This window comes from Dendrobium catenatum, unplaced genomic scaffold (assembly GCF_001605985.2).
Source record: "Dendrobium catenatum unplaced genomic scaffold, ASM160598v2 original_scaffold_254917, whole genome shotgun sequence".
NCBI lineage: Eukaryota > Viridiplantae > Streptophyta > Magnoliopsida > Asparagales > Orchidaceae > Dendrobium > Dendrobium catenatum.
Window position 1 is genome coordinate 469,653 of NW_021573316.1, and position 22,729 is coordinate 492,381.

At 34.2% G+C, this 22,729-nt stretch overlaps 3 protein-coding genes across 3 annotated transcripts; all 3 read right to left on the reverse strand.

Moving 5' to 3' along the window:
- Positions 1-3,493: 3,493 nt before the first annotated feature.
- LOC110103599 lies at positions 3,494-4,090 on the reverse strand. The gene has a single exon (XM_028692676.1). The coding sequence runs from the start codon at positions 4,088-4,090 to the stop codon at positions 3,494-3,496; it is 597 nt and encodes a 198-aa protein (XP_028548509.1).
- A 3,681-nt stretch (positions 4,091-7,771) lies between these two features.
- On the reverse strand, positions 7,772-9,289 carry LOC110103582 (protein STRICTOSIDINE SYNTHASE-LIKE 7-like). Its single transcript, XM_020832359.2, has 3 exons — positions 8,946-9,289; positions 8,737-8,869; positions 7,772-8,218 (listed from the first exon to the last, which is right to left on the reverse strand). The coding sequence occupies exons 1-3, from the start codon at positions 9,275-9,277 to the stop codon at positions 7,946-7,948; spliced, it is 738 nt and encodes a 245-aa protein (XP_020688018.1). The 5' UTR covers positions 9,278-9,289; the 3' UTR covers positions 7,772-7,945.
- Positions 9,290-20,465: 11,176 nt separating this feature from the next.
- LOC110103590 lies at positions 20,466-20,948 on the reverse strand. Its single transcript, XM_020832373.2, has one exon. The coding sequence runs from the start codon at positions 20,923-20,925 to the stop codon at positions 20,653-20,655; it is 273 nt and encodes a 90-aa protein (XP_020688032.2). The 5' UTR covers positions 20,926-20,948; the 3' UTR covers positions 20,466-20,652.
- Between the last annotated feature and the right edge of the window lie 1,781 nt (positions 20,949-22,729).

Genomic DNA, 22,729 nt, shown 5'->3' on the forward strand with positions numbered 1-22,729 from the left:
GCAACGTAAGTCAGGAGGACCGTAATCGGCGGGCGACAGAAGTCTGAAAGACTGTAGTCGGTGTCAGGTAGAAGTCCAACAATAAAATGAAATCCATCTTCAGATAGACGTATAGCGAAAGTCTGATAACCGGTAGAAGTTCAGCGTTGGGTAAAAATCTGACGCCTGTTGAAAGCCGAGGAGAACTCTGGTATCACTTGGGCGGAGTATTGCCGTCAGGGGGGAACTCTGTCGTTACTTGGGCAGAATTTTAGTGTCCCGTGGAAGTCAGGCAGAATTCTGGCGTCCCGTGAAAGTCGGGCAGAATTCTAGTGTCCCGTGGAAGTCAGGTAAAATTCCGGCGTCATTTGGAGTTCAGACGGAACTCCGGCGGTGGTCGAAGAGGAGTTCTTCCCTCCTAATCTTCTTCTCTTCTCTTCTCCTCTTGCTTCTTGCTTCTCCCCTTCTCAAGATAAATGAGGGGTCTATTTATCGATTTGTTTGGAGTGGCATGACCTGTAAATAGATGAGAGATTAGGGGCAAATCGGGAGTGGTTTGAGTGGACGGCCGATATTGAATCCCTTGATCATGGACCGTTCATCAGACATTTGAAAGTCTTAATGATGTCAGAAGTCGGCGATCTTGGGCTCGTTGGATTTGCCTCGTCGAGCCGCTCGATTCGACTATAAACACGTCATGTTTGGAAACCATTTGATAACTCAATTTGTGGTTTGAATCTTCCAACAACGCTTCGGGTCCTTGATTTGGACTCATTTGGGCTCACATTGAGTCGATTTTGGTGTCGTTGGGTTCGTATTTCCGAGACGCTCAGTTTGGCTATAAGTTTACTGAAATCGGGGTTCAGGTGATCCCGTATTTAATTTTTGAAGTTTCTGGGTTGATTTTCCCTCGAGATTCGTGCCCGATCAGGATAATTTTTTGATGATATATCAATAAATTAGTTTGATTTCATGCTTTCTAGTTTTATTTATTTATTTATTTTAATTTTCAAGGATATCATCCATCTAATAATGATATAACGTTGATGCGCTTAATTTTAGAGTATTGTGTGAAATTCTAATCTACATATCAAATAAAGTTTATATATTTATGTTATGTTTTATTGCGTGTTAAAACATCTTCAGCATAGAGCATATGTTTAGTATCTTAGCTTTGGACATAAATTAAATATGTACATAGAAAAGTTATAAGATATCAAAAATTTTTACATGAAAAACATGGAAGGGAGAATTTATGGGGCTTGATATACTTGAAATAAATCCACTACATAAAATGAGATATAAGAGATTTACATTCATCATAATTGAAGTATATGAGATTATTTACAGTTGAAAATAAATGTTTGACTCCACTTGTTGGAATTATAATAATTAGATGTCCACAATTTGATAATTAAAGCCAAACGACAAAGCTATATATTAATAGACAAGCACTAATAGTCTGATACGACGAGACCGGTCCACCCAGCCCAACATGTGGGTCGACGGCTCCTGCATTACAGCAGGCACCAGCCCAACATGTGGGTCGACGGCTCCTGCATTACAGCAGGCATCGGCCTCTTGAACCTTAAGAGTCAATGTCCTTTCATGTTATTTTTGTATTTGCTTTAACTAGGAGTTTGTATTAGGGTTAGGACATCTTTTTGTTGACTAATTTCTGAATTTCTCTTGAGTGTCTTGGGCTCTAGCGGCTTTTACAGAGTTTTGGAGAGATTGATCCTTCTCTCAAATAGAGGATTGTTTGTATTTTGCTTTTTATTTTCATCTCCTAACAATCTAGAGTGCTTTTCTTGTGCTTTCATCCATAAAAACATAAAAATTTTCTTGGTTAATCAACATAATTTTTTATTACAGCAATTATTTTCCTGTTTTCCTACTATTTCCTATCATACTCCAATGACGAAAATATGGCAATGTTGGCAGTGAATAATGATGGTGGTCGTCGGTGGTGATCATTAGAAAATGAATATTGTTCATTAAACTCTCTTAGCTCTTGAACCCTCCTTCATGTAAAGAATGAAACCTTATTTATAGCTTTTTTAAAAGAAGCATTTTAGTTAACTTAGCCATAATACCACTCCATCGGACAATCCATAATTCCATATTAATCCCTTGATCATAAATCATGTATCTAGCATTTGAATTCCTTAATGAAGCTATAATAGAATAATCTTGGATGTGTTAGATCTGTCTAATCGAGTTGCTTGATTGATTATAAATACACAAAATTTGGAGATTATTTGGTCTCTCAATTGACATCCATAAGCTTTGAAGTATGATTCAAGTGTTTGCTTTTTGTTCATTTGAATTTAAATCAAATCATTTGTGTCGTTCATGGATTTGTCTAATCGTGGTGTTCATTTCGACTATAAATTTGTTAAAATCGGAGTTCCAATAGCCATGAATTCAATTTCAATTCGCACATTGCTTGGAGATTCATGTTGATCAAATAATTTTTTTGTAGATGTATCGAGTTTCATTCTACTTGAAAGATTTTACAAACATATGCATTAATTTATTTTAGCCTAAGGAAAATAGTTTGTGTTTCCCTATGCTTTGGAAAAAACCCCTTGGTAGGTATAAAATATTAAATATTGATTCACTATCATACATGAATGATATATTTCAATTTTTATGTGAAGCTTGAAAGTAATTAGGTGATTTGTTCTATATTATAATATTTACTCAATATTTATACATGAATCACATGATCAAAAAGTTTTTTTTTTTTATTATTTTAAAAGTTTTAAGCCAATTAAGACAAATTCATGCATACATTACATACACAATCCAATACCTCGTGGGTGACAACCAAAGCTCTCAATCAAAAAATCAGAATGAGCTGCGAGCTTCAATTTTTCATTCTGAGGTGAATTAAACTTATTATGTGTGAGCATTAACGAGTAGAGCATAAAAATTGTGATTTTGAATTGTTTAAAATTTAACTAATTATCAAATAAATTTTGAATTTCTGAGCACCTGCTCTCATTACATATAACCAGCTATTTGTAAAGAAATCTTAACTTTTTCCTGATGTTTTGTCCTCCAAAATCTGTATTATAGTAATCCAAAGAAGCAAAGTAAGCTTCCAGTGATCCCTGAAATCAACTTTAGCTTTCAGCGTAGACATTGAGGGAAGTGATGGCGAAGTGTAATGATGGTTTTGTTATGAAAGCCAGGCCCTGTCCATATTTATGAAAGCACGAATTGGTTGAAGAACTATTTATGAAAGCAAATTAAGACAAATCAGAAGTATACAAGAAAAGAAATTACAGAAATTAGCTAAGAAAAAGTCATGATCTATTGAAGATAAAATGTTTACCATACCAAACAAGAAAACATAAAATCCAATATCATCACAAAAAAAGGAAAAAAAAAGGCCAAAGAACATTGCTCAGGGATTTACAACATGGTTGCAAATTGAAAAACATCAATTTTCACCCCCTAGAATCTCTTGCAAGAACCTGAATCAACAGTCCATTATCCGCTTTGATCAAATCATCTTCTTCAGCGCAGATCGAGTGATCATCTTCTTTCCAACATCAACAGAAGCCATAGCTGATATTCCCGAAACAGAAACTTTTTTCCTCTCCTTATAAGTACTTTTTAGGGCCGATGACCTCAAACTACTTGCTCGGTTCACCGAAAAGCTCCCCGGACATGACTTCCTCGGTGTTTCTTCCTTATTCAAACTCCTCTTCTTTGAAATCTCAACACCCACTTCATGATATTGGGCAACGTTCTCCACTGAGATCTCCATCATCTTCCTTTTAAGCCTCTCGTTTCTACGAGCAGAGTATAACTCATAGAATCTGCCTCTTTCGAACAGAGGTTTGGTGCAGACGATGGAATCATGGCCAGCGGTGAAGTCATCCTTGGCTTTCTTGGTTAGCTCTATTAACTCAGGGGGGATGATGGGATAATCCTTCCCGATAAGGGGCTCGCCGGCTATGGAGTGACGAGTGGGGAACTGAGCTGGAGGTCTTGATCTGGCCTTCACTGTTGGGGTTTGAAGAGAGGGAAGGGAGGTTGGAGGTCGCCGAGGCCGAAGCCGGCGGGGAGAGACGGCAAGTGGAGGTTTTCTATTCATCTGCGAAGGTGGTCTGAAGAAACCGAAGTGAGATCTAAGATCTCCTTAAGATTGATAAGAAGGACCGGGGGACAGAAGATTGAGCGGGGATCACCTTCGTGTACGTTATTGGCTCCTAGATGGTCCCTTTTCTTCTTTTTTGAGAAACTCCTCCATTTCCGATCTGGCTTCTCTTCTCGAGATTACTGGGAAAAAAAGAATGGTTGGGATGTTGAGCGCTCTTTCAAAATCAGAATGATCATTCAACTCAACGGTTATATTTTTCAAAACCCTGGCGTTTTAATAATGCATTGGCCCACTGCTTTTCAAAGTATTCAAAGGTTCCCTCTAACGGTTATATTTTGAAACCTCTTATGCAATTCTTTCCTTATCCGCTATCCAGAGAATGCTCTTCGCCATTTAGTTGTCATAGCTTCTATGTGCCTCCAGGAACAGGCCCGTTTCCGACCCATCATAGCCGATGTTGCTTTCGCCATCAATTTTCTGGCTACCCGGCCTTACATTCCAGAAACTTCTAGAATCAAACGCTCCCCATCTTCTTCTCCCCTCTGTGATACCAGAACGCCTTCCAGGTTTCACTGTTAATTAGAAATATGTAGAACATCAATCAGAATGCGTCATGTCAGCAGTACCGAACTACGGTACCGAGCAGTACCGAGTCGGGTACCGAGCAGGAGGTGACGTGGCACATTCCGGTTGATCTCTTGACGGCGTTCGGCATCAGCATAGAATAATTTCTACTTTGGCTTTACTCCTGTGCATTCTCATCAAATATATTGAATTAGAGAATAATTGGACGCCATGTTTGTACGGAAGATAAAATATTTAGATGTTTTCATCATTGAAGACTAATCTCCTCTCATGGTGCAATTGGAGTTTAGAATCCTTTTATGCAATTCTTTCCTTATCTCCCTCTTCTTGTCAGTATAATTCGTCTACATCTTATGTCTAGCTGTCGGCAAATTATTGCATCCGGTCACCGGACGCGAAAAATAGGTTCAGACATCTAGTAAAAATTTGTCACGTCACCTGCGCTTTTGACTTGCGCTTTAGTTGCGCTTTGACTGCGCTTTTGACCGTGCTTTGACCTGCACTTTACCTGCGCTTAATTTAAAATAATATTTTATTAATATCCGGACCTATCTCCGTGTCTGATGACCGGATGCAATAATTTGCCCTAGCTGTCACCAGTTCTTCCTTAGCTAAACCGGTCGAATGGGCAATTTAGTCTTTTGTCATCAAAATGTTAAAGTTGATCATATAAATAAACAAATAATATCAGCTTTCAAGTTTCAGTAAGCACCTACAAAAATTTTACGCAAACACTATTCATTATTAAAACTTAGTTTTATCAAACTCCTTTTTTCCGACAACTTTTCTTAAAACTCCGTTTTAGGCCATCTCCATCCAAAAATCTCATTTTTCACTCAAAAATATCGTGAAACTTAAAAATGTTGTGATTCATCTCCAATCGAACTCAATTTTACCTTTTTGCCAAGGTAACGATCTTTCTTCCTTTTGTGTGTTTCTTCGGTAAAGACAGAAAAAATGGCGAAGATGAACAGTGCAACGTCGATATTGGTGTCCCACTGTTCACCTACAACCAAATATTGGAAGTTTTACCATTCAGCTGGAGCTCAAGACGACGCAATTCAAGCGGTTTGGAGTTCGGTTGGAGATGCCCTTACATAAGCCACGACCCAACCAAACGAAGCCTCAATCGTCCACCAATCTCTTTGCACTTTTTGCTTGAGAATATATAAAAAAATGCTTAATGATTATAAATATTCATCAAAATTCCAATTCATTATAACTCTTAAAACAGCTTCTTATGGTTATTTTACTAAAAAATTATAATATTTTATTTAGGGGCTTTTAGTTACAAGCATTTAGAATTTAAGTATTTTAAATATAATACAAAATAAATGTAATAAATTTGAAATATTTTAGAGGTGCTTGATTAAGTGTGAAACAAATACGATAAATCACTTTTTTTGTGCTAGCTTAAAGTTAAATAAATTTCATGTAAGGTTTCGTTTGTGACAGCTTTTTTACTGCTTCTTGAAGCAACATTACAGTACAAAAAATTAAACTTTTGTACCAAAAAGTAGCTTTAAGAAGCAGTAAAAAAACCGTCACAAACGAAGACTAAATTTCAACAACAATGAGAATGATCATAAACAAAATTTTACTTGTGTTGTGTATTTAAAATTCAGCCAAACGGGTGTATTTTAAATCATTAAAAATGAATTAAAATATAGTTTTCAAATATTTTAATAAATTATTTTGAATATTTTTTTTCTCTTTTTTACAACTAACCTTTTCAAAAGAACCCAATGTAGGCTTTGTTTTGGGGCAAGTTTCTTATTATTTTCTAAAACAATTTTTTAGTATAAAATTTTTAGTTAAAAAATTTTTATACTAGAAAATTGCTTTTAAAAATATTAAAAAAAAAATCCCAAACGAAACCTTTGGAACGGTTTTTTTGTTGCTTCGTTCTTAAAGTACTTTTTTAATATAAAAATTTTGATTTTTTATTAAAGCTGTTTTAAGAAGCAACAAAAAATTCGTTCTAAACAAAAGATTGAATGCAAAGAATGGTTTACATTTTTTAGTTATTTTAAAAGAAGTGCTTAATTTTCTCATAATTTCTTGCAGTTCGTCATGGAAACTCAAGGGTCTTAAGATCAATTTTAAAGAAATTGCATCATTTTTAGTGAGATTTTTTTTAAGATTGATATCATAAATTATTTTGAATTTAATTGGCTCACATCAAAATTAAGTCAAAGTAAAAATGATTGATCCCTAGTCAACTTTTGAGAGGATTCAAATAAAATGTAGTAATTTTATTAAAAAAAATTAATCAAAAACCAAAATTATTATCAATATAAATGTTTTCAAAATTTATTTTTTTAAAAAAATATTATGAAAAATATTAAATATAAGTACATATTATTTATGTATCGTATAGAGTATATTTGTGAATATATATAAATGTTTTCATTACTACACAAAAATATGAGTAGATATAGTTGATTTTAAGCTAAGTCAAACCTATTTCGAGTGAGCATATTCAAAACAAAGAATATCAAATTTAATTTTGATCTATCAAAGTTAAAACGATTATTGAATTAAATTCAAACATAATTACCAGCGCTAACCTAACAGTTTTTTTTTTTGGAACTGAGGTATCTACCCACTGCCACTCCGAAGGGAGCCCTTGGCAGCGTAACTAATCCTTCGGCAGAACCTGACAAGGCCAAGCATTGGCATCGAACCCACACTTACTTTGCCCCATTGAAGAGGCAAGGCCGTAGTAGAGGGGATTTGAACCTGAAATGGAGGGTTCCCAACCGTGCTCGCCCACCAACCACCCTAAGCATCGATGGGTTGCTAACCTAACGGTAGAAAATAATTCCTTGGAGACATCTCTATAATAGAGTAATACAAACATATTAGGAGCTTAGGAGTGTCAAACACATACACTTAAAGAAGAAAAACATCACTAATATAGGCTTTGTTTGAGGCTGCTTTCTTAATGCTTTAAAATAGCTTTCTAGTAAAAAAATAATTTTAGAAAGAAACAAGAAAATCATCCCAAATGAAACCATAATAATGCAACCATAAAGATTATTGTTGAAGACAATATCATATTCAAACAACAATTATGAAGCAAAATCTGAAAGATAATTTGATTTGAGTAATCAAAAGCTTGAATGTGTTCAACAGCTCATAATATCACTAATAAAAAGGTAAAAAAGATCTCTTTATTCAAATCTCCATGCATTCAGACAGCGAAACCCTGAATTTAATTTGCTTTCTGCCACTTTTATATCATCATATATAGTTCTTCAACTATGGTTTCGTTGCTAATAATTTAGTAATATCAATCCTGAGAAGATAGTTCTGAAACAGTGAGCCTAAGTAAAGATGCTTCCCAATTTTAAAACCACCTGTGATAAGGGAGAGCTCTGGATCCTTATAAAGAGCTACAGGTTTTCCCTCTAAATTTACTCTCATCAAGCCAGAATTCTTAAATGAAGGAAAGTTTACATGCATTCCCAGAGCAACCTTCAGCTTTCTAAGCAAGGGGTACTTCATTAATAGATCCCAGAACAGAGTCCTTCCCTGCAAAATAACCAAATATCACTAAGTTGCTCTTACAATGGTTCACACTGTCTTCTAAGGGAGAAAATATTTTGTGCGGATGCCGAACACTGTTTCGAGACCAACCAAAATGAGTCTCGTCAGAACCACAGCTCGGTATTGCTAACGTGACTCATTCTGCTTGGCTTTCGGATGTAGAGCTACGTTTTCGGCGTTCACACATAATAATTTCTTCTTCTAAGGCCACGTATATGGCCACTATTTTCTCGCTACTTCCAAAAAAAAGTGTGGTAGAAAGTTACTTTCTACAACAATTTTAAAAAATTATTTTCTCTATAGTAGTTTTGCAATAAAAAAGTCATCCTAAACGAAACTTAAACTGATGGTAACTTTTTCAAGAGATGATTATGAAATTATTATGAGAAAACAATTTTTTTTAAAAGCTCCTGTGAATATCATATAAATTTTCTTTATTTTTCTAAAGTAATCAGTTAGCATATCTGATTATAGAAAGCCATCGTTGAAAAATAGAAACTTACCACTGGTAATCCAATTAAATAATGCCCATCACCATCGTATCGAATATTATCAGGAAAACCAGGCAAATTCTCGATGAACTCTTCAACTCTCCCCTTCTTCTCTCCTTCAATATGATATCTTCTGCATCTCCATCTGAATGAACAAAACCAAACGGCTAAATTCTATATCTTCTGCAAGCTCATCAGCAAGAATTTCTATGTATACTCACAGTGGAGTCTCACAGAAAATGAGGGATTGCTGATCAGGAGAAAGAGAGACGCCATTGGCGAAGTAAAGATCTCTCAAAAGAACAGTTGTTTGATTAGAAGAAGGATCAAAGCTGAGCAATCTTCCATATGGACGGCCTTCTAAACTGTCAAGTAAATGCATATCGAGGCTATATTTATATGAGGCATCTGTAAAGTATATGATGCCTTTAGATGAGACGTCGACACCATCAGTTAGCTTGAATTTCTTCCCCTCAGCCTCGTCTGTTAGTACATTTACTTCACCATCTTTGTTCACCTTCAGAAGTCCCTGCCCATGCATTGTAATATTCATATACGTAATGAAATATAAGTTTTACGCTATAATTTTGTATTACAATATGCCTGAAAATTGCTAAATTTATTTTAAAATAATAAGATTAGTATAATGATTTTAAGGCAAATTCTGAACAAAATTGCATCATGCATGATATCTAAAAACATATTTTTGATTAACTATATAATAAAAAATAGTATAGAACTTGATAATAATGTTGGGGAAGTAAAAACCACTCAGCGAATACAAACCAAAAAGAGAAAATGCAATGTAAAGAAAGAACATCAGAATTTAATGTGAAAAAATTTGAAATCTAGGAAAAACTACGGAGTCATTACACCAAGAAATTCACTATAAAAATTGAGAGAAATAGTACATCTCTCTTATCTCTTACTCTCTTTATTTCAGTTCACTCTTGCACTCTTCTCATATGAACAAACAAAGAGAAAAATATTAAAACTACTAAGGGATGCAACTCTTCGTTAAAAACGACAAAGGAAACGATCCAGCCAACCAACCTCGCAACATCATGGCGTCAAGTTTGAGTTCCGCTATGTCCAACTCTCTATCTCTAATTTGCCTGACAGCGCCACAATGCTTCACTTTCTTTCTACCTCTAACCAAACAATACAATGCCGCAACACTCGGGTACACAACCCCACAAACGTTGTATATGGTTGTACGGAAAAATTTTCGGTCGGATGAACCCTTGCAACCCCTCATCGACTTCGAACGACGGAATTGAGATCCGAGACAACAATACATCTCGATTAATCGACAAAATTAGACTCTGTACAAAAAAGTATGATATAATAGTAAAAGTTTTTTTTTTTTAATTTATTCTTGAGCTCGTAAATTCTAATATATTTTAAGTGTATGTTACATTAAAAATTTTAAAGCAAGTCAACCCGTGAGCTAATGATTTGAGTTGAGTCTACCTCGAGTCGACTCCTCGAGCTTAACTCGCTAGCACACCAAGTTTAACTTACAAATCATTTACCTAGCTGAACTCGAGCCAACTTAAAAGCTGGCCTGCCTCACCCTATGCATGAGAGGTAGACAAAAATGGAACCAGATATAGCTAGACAGGAAATGCTTCTCACGTGCTAGGCAAATTATTGGGTCAGGTGACCGGAGGCGAAAAATAAGTTCGGACATCCAATAAAAATTTGCCGCGTCACCTTGCGCTTTTGACTTGTGCTTTTGTTGCGCTTTACTTGTGCTTTACCTGCGCTTTTTGACTTGCGCTTTAGTTACGCTTTACCTGCGCTTTAGTTGTGTTTTACCTGCGCTTTACTTGCGCTAAATTTAAAAATAATATTTTATTAATATCCGGACCTATCTCTGCGTTCGGTCACCTGACCCAATAATTTGCCCACATGCTCAGGCCCCAGCTGTAGTTGTAAAAGTTATTGCTTACATGTGATATTTTTAGAAAATATTAATATTCCACCTAGTCTAACTAGTCTAACATAGCCAACAGAGCAACTTATTATTAGTTGAAAGTTTTGACTATAAGTAAGAGGTTTGAATTTTAGTCTCACATATGTTATATCTGTATAAATTTGACTTAGGCTTAGTTTGAGACATCTTTCTTCTTGCTTTCTAAAACATTTTTTTAATACAAAAATTTTTTGTGAAATTTTTTACTAAAAAACTGGTTTAAAATCATTACAAAAGTTGTCCTAAACAAAGCCTTAATTCACTTAAACAGTTAAAAAAAAAGACACCCCTACTTTTAAGTGTCTGGGCCAGAATGGGTCTGACAGGTAGATAGGTGGGGTAGATTAGCTCAAATCCTTTGCCAATTCAAAATATAATGGATTATGTTAATGTGCATCGGGTTTGATCTGACCAATCTGTAATAGTTTGATGGCCTTCTTCTTCCTTACTGAGTTACAGAATATTTCAACTTGTCAAAATGTTGACTACTTTTTTCGCATCTCCTTGGGAGATGTCACTTGTTTGTTTAGCACATCATTTGGTCAGTTAGACTCTTAGGCTTCGTTTGAGACAGTTTTCTTATTACTTTTTAAAACAATTTTTTAGTACAAAAATTTTAATTTTTCTATTAGAAAGCTGCTTTAAGAAGTAGTAAGAAAGCCGTCCCAAACGAAAACTTTTATTTGGTCCGGTGAAAGGACGTAGAGCTACGTTCGGCCGGCACTAAATCGCTCCACATAGCAGGCACAAAACCACGTTTTTGACAATTTTGCTCGGCAATAACGAGAAATACCATTATGTAAAAACAAATACCGAGCAGTACCGAGTAATACCGAGTAACACCGAGCAATACCGAGTTTTTTCTATAAAAACTTGGTATTGCTCGGTATTACTCGGTATTGGTCTTCACAGAGCGGTATTTCTCGTTATTGACAAGCAATACCGAGCAAATACCGGGCAACTCAGTGGTGACCGGACGTAGAGCTACGTCCGGTCACCGGACCTAATAATAGAAGAGTGATTCTGTCCCATTTGGGATGGTTGCAGTTCTATATAAAATTATTTATAAAGTTGTTGCGAAGAAAATAAAATTTTTAAAAAATGTTGTAGATGTTGTGCACATAAACAATGAAATATATTAATCACACAACCAAACTCAATGAACACGATGCGATTTACATGATTTGACGAAGAAATGCTTACATGCACGAGGAGGAAATGGTTTCATTATTATGGAGAAAAAATGTTACAATTACACTCTTCCTCCCATTATAGCAGCCCTCAAATCTCATATATAGATTTGAAATAAAAATTAGTAAGGAAAATATAATCCATGTCATAATTAGATCTCCGAATCAATGGCATAATTGGATAACCTAATTAATGATGTAATAACATAATTGGATAGCCAATAAAATCAATAAAATCTTTCCATAACAATAGAAAGCAACTTTCTATCACAAAAATTTTTTGAAAGCAACGAAAAAGCATTGGCCAAATATAAATTATGATTCAATTTGAAAAATATAGTAAGAAAGTTCTTAATGCTTCATAAAGCAATTTTTTAGTACAAAAATTAAAATGTTTATACTAAAAAGCTGTTTTAAAAATCAGAAAAAAAAATAATTTCAAACGTAAGAATATCATATACATAAGAATAAAAGAATTTATCAGAGGTAGATAGCAAACCTATTATAACCTAAAAGAAAAAAACAATCAAAACTTCTATTAAAAAAAAATCAGAACTTCTATCAGAATTCTCAAACATATACATACTGTAAATAAAGCGATGAAATTGACGGAGGAAACTATTAATTCTAATGTTGGAAAGGGATTAATTTGATCAAAATGCTTGTTTTTTGTATTAGTAATGATCGATACAGAGAAGAGTTTCAGAAAGATAAATACAAAGATGAAGTGAAAAATGGGACGAAACTTTTATATTTTCTATTAAAAAATAAGTCACATTAGACTTTTTTTTTTAGCGCATGCAATAGCTTTAAATATGAAATATCAAATATGTGGCATTGCTATTTTGGTCACTATTTTTTTTTTCTTAATTTCATCGATTTAACAGTGCAATTTTGTTCTTGCAAGTCTAAAACACCGAGATACCAAATTTTTTTTGTATTTCTTTATGTTTTTTTTTTAATTATTGTCATATTTTTAGATATGAAAGCATGCAGATATTTGACTTTAAATTCAGAAAATTAACTTTGTGATCATCTGAATTTCATTTTCAGTATGTAAAACTTTCAAGAATAATTAAAGATTAAGATTTTTTTTGGGATGCATGATTTTCTTCTTGCTTTCTAAAAATAATTTTCTATTACAAAATTTTTTAAATTTGATCTTTTTTATATTATAAATCCGTTTTAGAAAGCAACACGAAAGTTGTCCCAAACGAAGCCTAAGACATTGTTTGTGACAGCATTTTTACTAATTCTTAAAACAACTTTCTAGTATAAAAATTTAAAAATTTATATTAAAAAGCTGCATTAAGAAGCAGCACGAAAGCCGTCCCAAATGAAGCCTAGGCTTCGTTTGGAACAACTTTCTTATTGTTTTCTAAAGTAGCCTTTTAGTAGGCCATATTCTCTCTCCCCATGTCACTTGATTTTTTTTAGTTTAAACTGAATACACCAAATCATTTTGGTATATTTTGAATAGGCCAAATCATTTGGCGTATTCACTTTGCTCCTTTTTAGATTTTTTAAAAATGTACTCCTTAAAACAAATTTTAGCAAATAGTGTGCTTCCTTCTAAAATTTGGCCCCTTTTAGTATTCAATTTTTTTGAAAACAATAAAAAGCATTAGCCAAAATGTTGTCCCAAACGAAGTCTAACTTTATTTTAGATAGATGAGAGATTGACTAGTATGTAAGAGTTGCATCCACCATCGTCGATTTGCTGTGTTCCTTTTTTATCGTTATTTCATCATATATCATTGACCAACATCTAACATTTGTATCCCTAAACATCTAACATTTGTATTCGTAAGATGATAACTTCGGAGGCCGATAACTTATCTATCTACCGTCCTGCATAAAGAAAACGATCAAGATGACAGACCCATCATCACCCAACATCATACATGCATTTTCTATCAACCTATTTGTTTGATGCCTAATTAAAATTGATTGACCCATTTGCAAGCCATTGACCTTTGAAGTTCTTCTAACTTGTTGTGTTGATCTCTCTTCTCTTCTTATCAGGACAATGACCAAGTTGATCATGTAGAGAAGATAATATTTAAAAATGATTTTTAATCTTTAGTAAGAGCATGATTAACCAATAGAGATTATGATGATGAAACTTTGTTTTTTCTCTTTTTATGATTCCCTTTAAATAAAGGGTGAAAATGACTGCTTCCACCACTAGCTTTTTTTTTTTTTCTCTAGCGAAAGATATTAAAATGTTTTTGTTTATAATCACAGGAACTTAGCATATTTCTAAGAATTTTATCAATTAAATGAAAAGAAAAAGATCAAAATATACAGATTTAAATTTAGTTATGATATATATATTTTATTCCCATTAAATTTATGCTAAAATAAGTATTATATATTGTTGATACGTCGTCATGAAATCATCTTGATCGGGCACGAATCGCGAGGCAAAAACCAACCAGAAAACTTCAAAAATTAAATCCGGGAGCACCTGAACTCCGATTTCAGCGAGCTTACAATCAAACTGAGCATCTTGGAAATACGAACCCAACGACACCAAATTCAACTCAATCCGAGTCCAAATGAGTCTGAATCAAAGACTCGAAGTGATGTTGGAAGGTTCGAATCACAACTTGAGTTACCAAACGGTCTCCGATTTTAAGGAGCTTATACTCGAATTGAATGGCTCAACGAGACGAATCCAACGAGCCCAAGATCACCGAATTTCAACATCACTAAGGCCTTCAAATGTCTGATGAACGGTGCACAATCAAGGGATTCAATATCGGCCGTCCATTCAAACCACTCCCAATTTGCCCCTAATCTCACACATATTTACGGGCTATGCCACTCTAGAAAAATTATAAATAGAGCCCTCATTCTTCATAAGAGGGGACTCAAGCAAGAAGAGAGAAGAAGAAGAAAAGAGGAAGAGAAGGGGAAAGGAGAATCATCTCCTCATCGACCACCGCCGGAGTTCATTCCGCCGCCTGAATACGCCGGAACTCTGCCGGATTTTTGGGAGACGCCGGAATTTTGTAGAACTTTGTAACTTTGTTTCAATTTAGAAGAAACTGATCGTCCTGACTTGTGAGACGAATCAGCCTCTGTACTTCAAACAAACACTAGTAGAATTATTTCAACTGGGTGTGGCCCCGTGATTTTTTCCCTCTTTCGACTTTTCTACGTAAAAATCCTAGTGTTCACTTTCTTTTATCTCCTGTTTGTGTGCTGAAGATTCGTACAACACTCAGACGTAAAATTTGCAAACTCTATTGCCGCGTATATTCTAGCCCGCAACAATTATTAATTTATCAATTCATTTCCACAAGCCAAAATAACCTTTGAATAAGATATACAATATTTAGAATTATTATGAATTTAAGCTCTAATAAAGTAAAATTGTAATTGAGATTAAAGTATTACTTGGGTTGACTCATTAAGCTTTTTTTATTTTCGTATTAAAAGCTCTATTCTCACGTTTCATTTGGGAGAGTTTTTGAATACAGATTTTTTTTTGCTGTTTAAAAAAAAAAAAAATTTAAACTACAAAATTACTTTAAAAAACAGTAAAAAAAATTGTCTCAAATGAAACCTCAAACACAATTTTATAAATATTTTTTCAAAAAATATCTTTAAAAAAAAAAACAGTGGAAAAATGGTCTTTCAAACACATTATTTTTTAACTAATTGCTTTTCCAACCACGAAAGCAGCTTAAAAGTTGTTCCAAATAGAACCTTATTTTTTTAAATCACAAAATTTTTTAAATAACCAAAATATATTAAACCAATAAAACAAAGTACAAGATGCAAAGAGCATAAAGCCAAAAAGCAAAAGAAAATACATTGAGAAAATATAAAGGAGAAGAAATCTCCAAGGCTCAGTAATTGTCCGAGGCTTCCAGCTTCCCCAACGCCAAACTCAGACCATCCAATTTGGTGAATGAGAACACGAAGCAGCCAACCCGACCTAGCAAGAGACACCACCAAAGGTTGCCAGGAGCCAAGCCACCAAGGAAACGACCCCAACCACATCATTGCCCATTGTTCCAAATAGAACCTAAATGTTATAATTAAATCACTTTTTTATTTTAAATTGTGATAAAATTATACATTTAGTCATTATTTGAAAAAGAAATTATTTCACGGTGTTAACTAACAATCCTAATTATATATTTTGTGACATTTTTTTGCCAAATAAAATTTTTTACTCATGTATAATTTTAATCATAGTATTTTTAACCATATTAAAGTTTGCTCATTTTTTTAATTTTTTTTCTTTTAATTTGTAAATGGCTAATAACAACAAGAAAAAAAAAACTTTCAAAAACGCGATTGTTCTTCCCAAACAGTCATGTTTTAGTAGTTTATAATCTTATTCCCGTTTTATTTGGGATTGCTTTAAATCATTATTTTTTCTTTGCTTTTAAGAAGTTTTTATACTGAAAAATAGCTTTGAAAAGCAGTAAAAAAATTATCCTAAACAAAACCTTAGAAAACATTATCATATGCTTCAAGTGGGAGGTTTAATGTAGCCATATTTTTCATTTTTTCTTTTTTTTTTATAATTAGCTTTGAAATAAGGTTGTTTTGACTTTTTGAGTTTTCTCCTTTTGTTTCAGTCTCTTGATCTTTTTCATAATTTGTGTTCTCTTTAACTATATCTATATACAATATTCTATAAAAATAGTTATTAGCAGAGGTTTAAACCGGTGCAAAAACAATCGGTTTTAGTCGCTGCTATACCCAAACCTTACTTATGCTGGTTGGACTCTCGCGAGCCACGACATCACCTTTCTCCTTCTCTTTCGATACCGGCCCCTTCTCCATCGCACAACGATCTCGCTCTTTCATTTCTTCCGTGCATCCATGGCCTTCGATCAGAGAGAGAGTCATCCGCGTCAAAGACTGAAGTTGGAACATTCGCTCGTGTCCAGCTCTTCCGGATCTCTCTGCCTTGTTTGTCCCCTAACCTAGGGTGCTTTTTTTTTTTCTGAATGCTTGCACATTAGCTTGAAGAAAATGACAATAACTTGAATGATTATCCTTAAAGCTGGACGAGGATCTACTTTGGTTGGTGTATTAGGATCATTACAGTTGGATTAAGATCTATCATAATACATAGAAAAAAATATTGCATTTCTTGTTTTGAGTGGAAGTGTAAGATGATTCTTTACATCATAAAGGAGAGGTGATTCTTCGCCTTGCATTTGTTAAAGAAGGGTTTGTGAAAATTTTGAGAGGACTAAAAAAAATATATAGGCATGCTAAACACAATAGATGAGTTTTCCTACTTTTCATTCTCCACTATTTATAGTTCATAGTTTTACTATTTCTTATAATATATTATTATTGATTTTGTTTCGCTATACCCTGAAATAGTCACGTTTAGAGTCATACGTGCCTAAAGTGCTGGCAGATTGTATACGTGCGTAGAGCGGTCCAATTGAGATTACCTAAGGCTTCGTTTGGAACAACTTTCTTACTTCCTCTTAAAGCAACTTTCTAGTTTAAGTATTAAAATTTATGTACTAGAAAGCTGCTTTAAGAAACAGTAAGAAAGCCGTCCCAAACGAAGCCTAAGTGTTTTTATAATCATATAAGGCTATAATGTAAAATTATCTCTATAGCCATAAAGTTTTCAGCACAAAAATTTTTAATTTTTTTTTATTTACTATTTGTGTTTTTTTTTTTTTTTTTCAAACTTATGTGTGTTTTTTTTTTTCAAACTATAAAATTTTCAACATAAAAACTTTTAAAGCACCTGGAAAATCATTTTGTAAATTGTTAGATGACAATATAAAAAAATTATTATCATCATTAGTAAATAAATCATAAGGTATATAATTAATGCTAATGATAAGGTTTTTAAGTCATATGGCTACCTACTTCCTGCCATCATTGCATCAATGCTTCTTGCAACATGTCCAAAAGTTTTCCTGATGCCCTTAGCACTGCCTTTGGGACAATCAGAAATATCCCTTGGTGACTAAACCGACGCCTAGGGGATATACATATAGTAATAAAAATGGTTTTTTTTTTTTTTTTAATTCTGTACAATTGTGACAGTTTTAACTGCCACAAACACCCAAAATTGTGGCGATTAAAACCGCCAGAATTGTAGCGGTGAAAACCGCTACCATCCTGAAAATCAGTTTAGGTTTTGAATTTGATGGAGGTTATAACTATTGCTAAAACTAGCATATCCTTAAATCTACCCCAACGATTCGAAAACCACTACGAAATGTCGTCGCTGCGCATTGCAATTATAGCGCGGGTGCAATGGTTTTAGAACTGCTGCAAAGTAAAATATGGCAGTTATAACTGCCGGGACAAGTCAAAAATTGTGTTGCGATAATCCTATTTTTCTGATAGTGCACCCAAAATACTTCATGATTCCACTCCCATTTAGCTCTCTAAGTTTTATAAATAAAGAGTGAAAAAAAAACTTTTTTTTTTTGTATTTAAGCCCTCTTACTATTTGTTGGGGGACAAATATAGATGATTCCAGAGTTTTTTGTTTTTTTGTTTTTGTTTTTTCTTACTATTCATAATCACTCAAACCTAATCTAATTTGCTGGCTTTCACTCACATATATTCTACCATTAAATTTAGGTGTCATTCATGGGGCAAATTAATACGTCCGGTGTCCGGATTCGTCCGGAAACCTATCAAGACGCGCCACATCATCAAAATACACCGGGACCCAGTGTATTCGGGTGACGTGGCGCGTCTGGACGTCCGGTGACCGGACGTAATAATTCGCCCATTCATGGACCAATTTGAATCCATCAACTCCCTAAACGTTCTCTAACTTGGTTAAAGGCTAAAATTAATTAATGCTGCCATTAAAAAAACCTCTTGTGCTTAGAAAACGTTGTGCAGCGTTAAAATAAAGTCTAAAGCAAGCCATGCTCCTCTTACTCAACTGTAAATCTAAAATAAAGTTGGTAGCAGAGAAATTCATATAGTTCTTTGCTTTATAAACATAAGTTGATATGAAAATATAAAGAAATTTATCTGTTGATCAACGAGATTTCAGAAAAATACGCAGTGAACCGAATGTCATTCGTCTATCGCCTGTTTACAGTTGCTATTAGTCTCCACCCGAATCCAAACAAAAACTCATTTTGTGTTTTCTCTTCATTGTAGTGCGACTTCAATATTGACGTCACACTCTTCAAAACTCGAAAATAAAATTTGATTTGCAGTTCGGTTGGACAGTCGCCGCTACTGTAAACCAAAGAATGTCAAACCTTAAGCACAAGAGGTATAAGGTATAATTAGGAAGATTATTATTTTATAATAAAAATCCACAGCCTTTCTTTTAATATACTTTATTTGATCTCTTCCATTAAAAACCCTAATAGCAACAATTAAGGGTGAAATCCCCTAATCCTAAGCCTTTAAAGTATTTATAAGACACTCAAGAGAAATTATTCCGTGTGGGGTGTGGGACGTAGAACGTTGTCCAGAGATCAACAAGAATGTGTCACGTCAGCAAAATATCGAGCCGCGGTACCAAACAAGAGGTGACGTGACACATTCTGATTGATCTCGTGTGTTCGCATCCCCATATAATAATTAATCCTCAATCAGGTCTTCAATTAAACAACGCTAACTAAATAAAAGATCACCTAACTCAAGAAAATAGCAAAAGAGAAGAAACAGAAGAGAACTTTTTTATTGCTTTCTAAAACGGAGTTTTAGTACAAAAATAAAAAAATTTATACTAAAACTCCGTTTTAGAAAGCAATAAAAAAGCCGTCCCAAACGAACCCTAAGTCTAAAATAAAGTTTGTAGCAGAGTAAATCATATAGTTCTTTGCTTTATAAACATAAGTTGATATGAAAATATACAGAAACTTATATGTTGATCAACGAGATTTCAGATAAATACACAGTGAACAGAATGTCATTCGCCTATCGCCTGTTTACAGTTGCTGTTCGTCTGGCCACCCGAACCCAAACAAAAACTCATTTTGTGTTTTCTCTCCATTGTATTGCGACTTCAATATTGACGTCACACTGTTCAAAACTCGAAAATAAAATTTGATTTGCAGTTCGGTTGGATAGTCGCCGCTACTGTAAACCGAAGAATGTCAAACCTTAAGCACAAGAGGTATAATTAGGAAGATTATTATTTTATAAGAGAAATCAACAACCTTTCTTTTAATATACTTTATTTGATCTCTCTTCCATTAAAAACCCTAATAGCAACAATTAAGGCGTGAAATCCCCTAATCCTAAGCCTTTAAAGTATTTATAAGACACTAAAGAGAAATTATTTCATGCGGGAAGCAGAACGTTGTCGGGAGACCAACAAGAATGTGCCACGTCAGCAAAATATCAAGCTGCGGCTCCAAACAAGAAGTAACGTGACATATTCTGACTGATCTCCAACGTTCTGCATCCACATAAAATAATTAATCCTCAATTAGGTCTTCAATTAAACAACGTTAACTAAATAAAAGATCACCTAACTCAAGAAAATAGCAAAAGAGAAGAGAGAAGAGAGAGAGAGAGAGAGAGAGAGAGAGAGAGAGAGAGAGAGAGAGTTAATACAAGGATCAATGAGCTTAATGGGACAGATCTATGCTCTGTAAGAAATTCCTTATAGAATCTTATTTATATAGGAGGAAAAATTCCGTTCCATTAAATTTGCAATGAGATCTGTTTGACTAACAAAATTGCAAATATAATATTGATCTCAATACAAAATTAAAAGATTGGTTTATTCCTAAAGTAGGATTCTATGAGGAAAGAGTTCCTTCCAGCTGCCTATTGGATGTAAGACAGGCCAGTGATGTCGAGATCACGATCGCCGGTGGAAGGAGGAGGCTTGTGCTTCGGTTCCGTCGACGGCTCCGAAATCCCATCGGCACTCTGCGTCTCGCTCGCCGGCGGCTTCCTCCTCTGCTCCAGCTCGCCACCACTGCCGTCTTTGACGTCGTCCTTGCCGTACATCCCGCCGCCGTAGGCCTCGTGTGTTAGGGGCTTCAGATCAGAGATTTTAGAAGGGTGAATTGATTCTCCGCGCCTCTGTTCTTCCATTTTTTTCTCTCTTTGAACTCGAATTGCTCGTCGGAGAAGATGATTGACATAGGGAAGTGATTTGGGATTATATGATCCACGCTTAAGCCTGTGAGGCTTCCAACACTGACACGTGTTTTTGGTGAGCCACGTGGAGCGACAGGCGACAGCCGCGTTCAGTTATAGAAATTCACGATAGGACAGCAAGGCCCCACCAAAGCTGAACGGGCAATAACAGGCCTGAGTGTTTAGTTTTACGGAGGAGCATGCTAATAATAATAATTAACAAAAAGAGAAGATTTAGTTAATAATTTAAAAAGAAGTAAATTCGCTAACATAATTAGCGCATTCAAAATACGTCATAGTTTTGCGTGTATTCTAAATACGCCATTTTGTTTGGCGTGTTTGTGGGTCTCCGAAAGGATTCCGCTCGTGTGGTTCGAATGCGAAGGGTACGATCACACTATCCCATAGGACAAAAAGGTCGTAGGCCTTTACACTCGACACAAGCAGGCCGATGGAAGAGCAGATGGAGTTATAGATATGATTAGCCATGGAGGATAGCGGCTTTCCCCTACCAACCTCGATGGATAATAATATATGAACTATAGTGGCATGTATGTAATATTAAAGTTTTAGATATTAAATATATAAATATAGTATTATAAGATGATATGTACATAAATCTCACTTTATTTTTTTACTGTTTCTATTAGCGCTTCATGTATGGCTTAAGTCAAAAAGCTTATTTGGGGGGAAATTATTCTCCGTGGAATGGGAAGTACCACTTAGATATGTGATTGTAAAATTTATTTATAACATGTATCAACTTTTTGCACATACTGTATGGACCGTTCTTCATGTTCGTACTTCATTCAGAATAATTTCTCTTATTTTGGACAGTTCTTAAACACCTTCTCAATACAAGTTTTTTAATTAAAAAAAAAATCACTAAAATTTTAATTTAAAAAGTATTAAAAAAGGCATCCCAAATAAAATATAAGTCCAATTATATTATCAAAAATCAAATTTCCTAAGCTAATTTATTTTTTAAAGTTTTTTTTTTCGTATTGAAAAAGGCACCCTAAATAAAATATAATTCCAATTATATTATCAAAAATCAAATTTCCCAAGCTAATTTATTTTTTAAAGTTTTTTTTTCCTTCTTAATATATGTTTGGGATAGCTGAGGCACATACATATAACTATAAAATTCTTATTGTAAAAAAAAAATAAAAATTATTATTGGTATTATACATCTACATAAAATATAAGTTCATGAAAATATTTTAAAGTCAAAGGTGAATGCCCTATCCAACATTAGGGCCTTTGCCTCCATTGGCTTGAGTTTGCACTGCTGTGTTATTTTATGTGTACATATTCATCTAATTGATGAAACTATGTATAAAGAGTGAAAATAAAGAGCACAGAAAATATGATCAATAGACAAAAACTTACAATTTTATACATATTGATCTAATGGATGGCTATATCACATAAAACGTCAGCCTTCAGATGACACAGTTAGGAGAATGGATGCATTAGATCTAGCTTATGTTAAGAAAGATGGAAGTAGACTCAAAAAGACTTAGTTAGAAAGCATTATTAAATGTTTTTTTTATTATATTTAAAAGAGAATCTGATTTTTGATAGACATATTAGAGAAATTTTTTTTATATAGTTGATCCCACGTAGTGTAATAAAGGTTAGATGTTGTTGGCTATATCTTACTCATATTTAATTATGATTAATTATTGATATTTAAATTTCTATTCTCTCTCTCTCTCTCTCTCTCTCTCTCTCTCTATATATATATATATATATA

Coding starts and splice junctions, on each gene's coding strand:
- LOC110103599 (XM_028692676.1), bottom strand. CDS start 4,090: ATGAATAGAAAACCTCCACTTGCCGTCTCTCCCCGCCGGCTTCGGCCT.
- LOC110103582 (XM_020832359.2), bottom strand. CDS start 9,277: ATGAATATTACAATGCATGGGCAGGGACTTCTGAAGGTGAACAAAGAT. Junction 8,870..8,945: donor ATTTTCTGTGAGACTCCACT/GTGAGTATACAT, acceptor TTGTTCATTCAG/ATGGAGATGCAGAAGATATC. Junction 8,219..8,736: donor ATTTAATTGGATTACCAGTG/GTAAGTTTCTAT, acceptor GTTATTTTGCAG/GGAAGGACTCTGTTCTGGGA.
- LOC110103590 (XM_020832373.2), bottom strand. CDS start 20,925: ATGGAAGAACAGAGGCGCGGAGAATCAATTCACCCTTCTAAAATCTCT.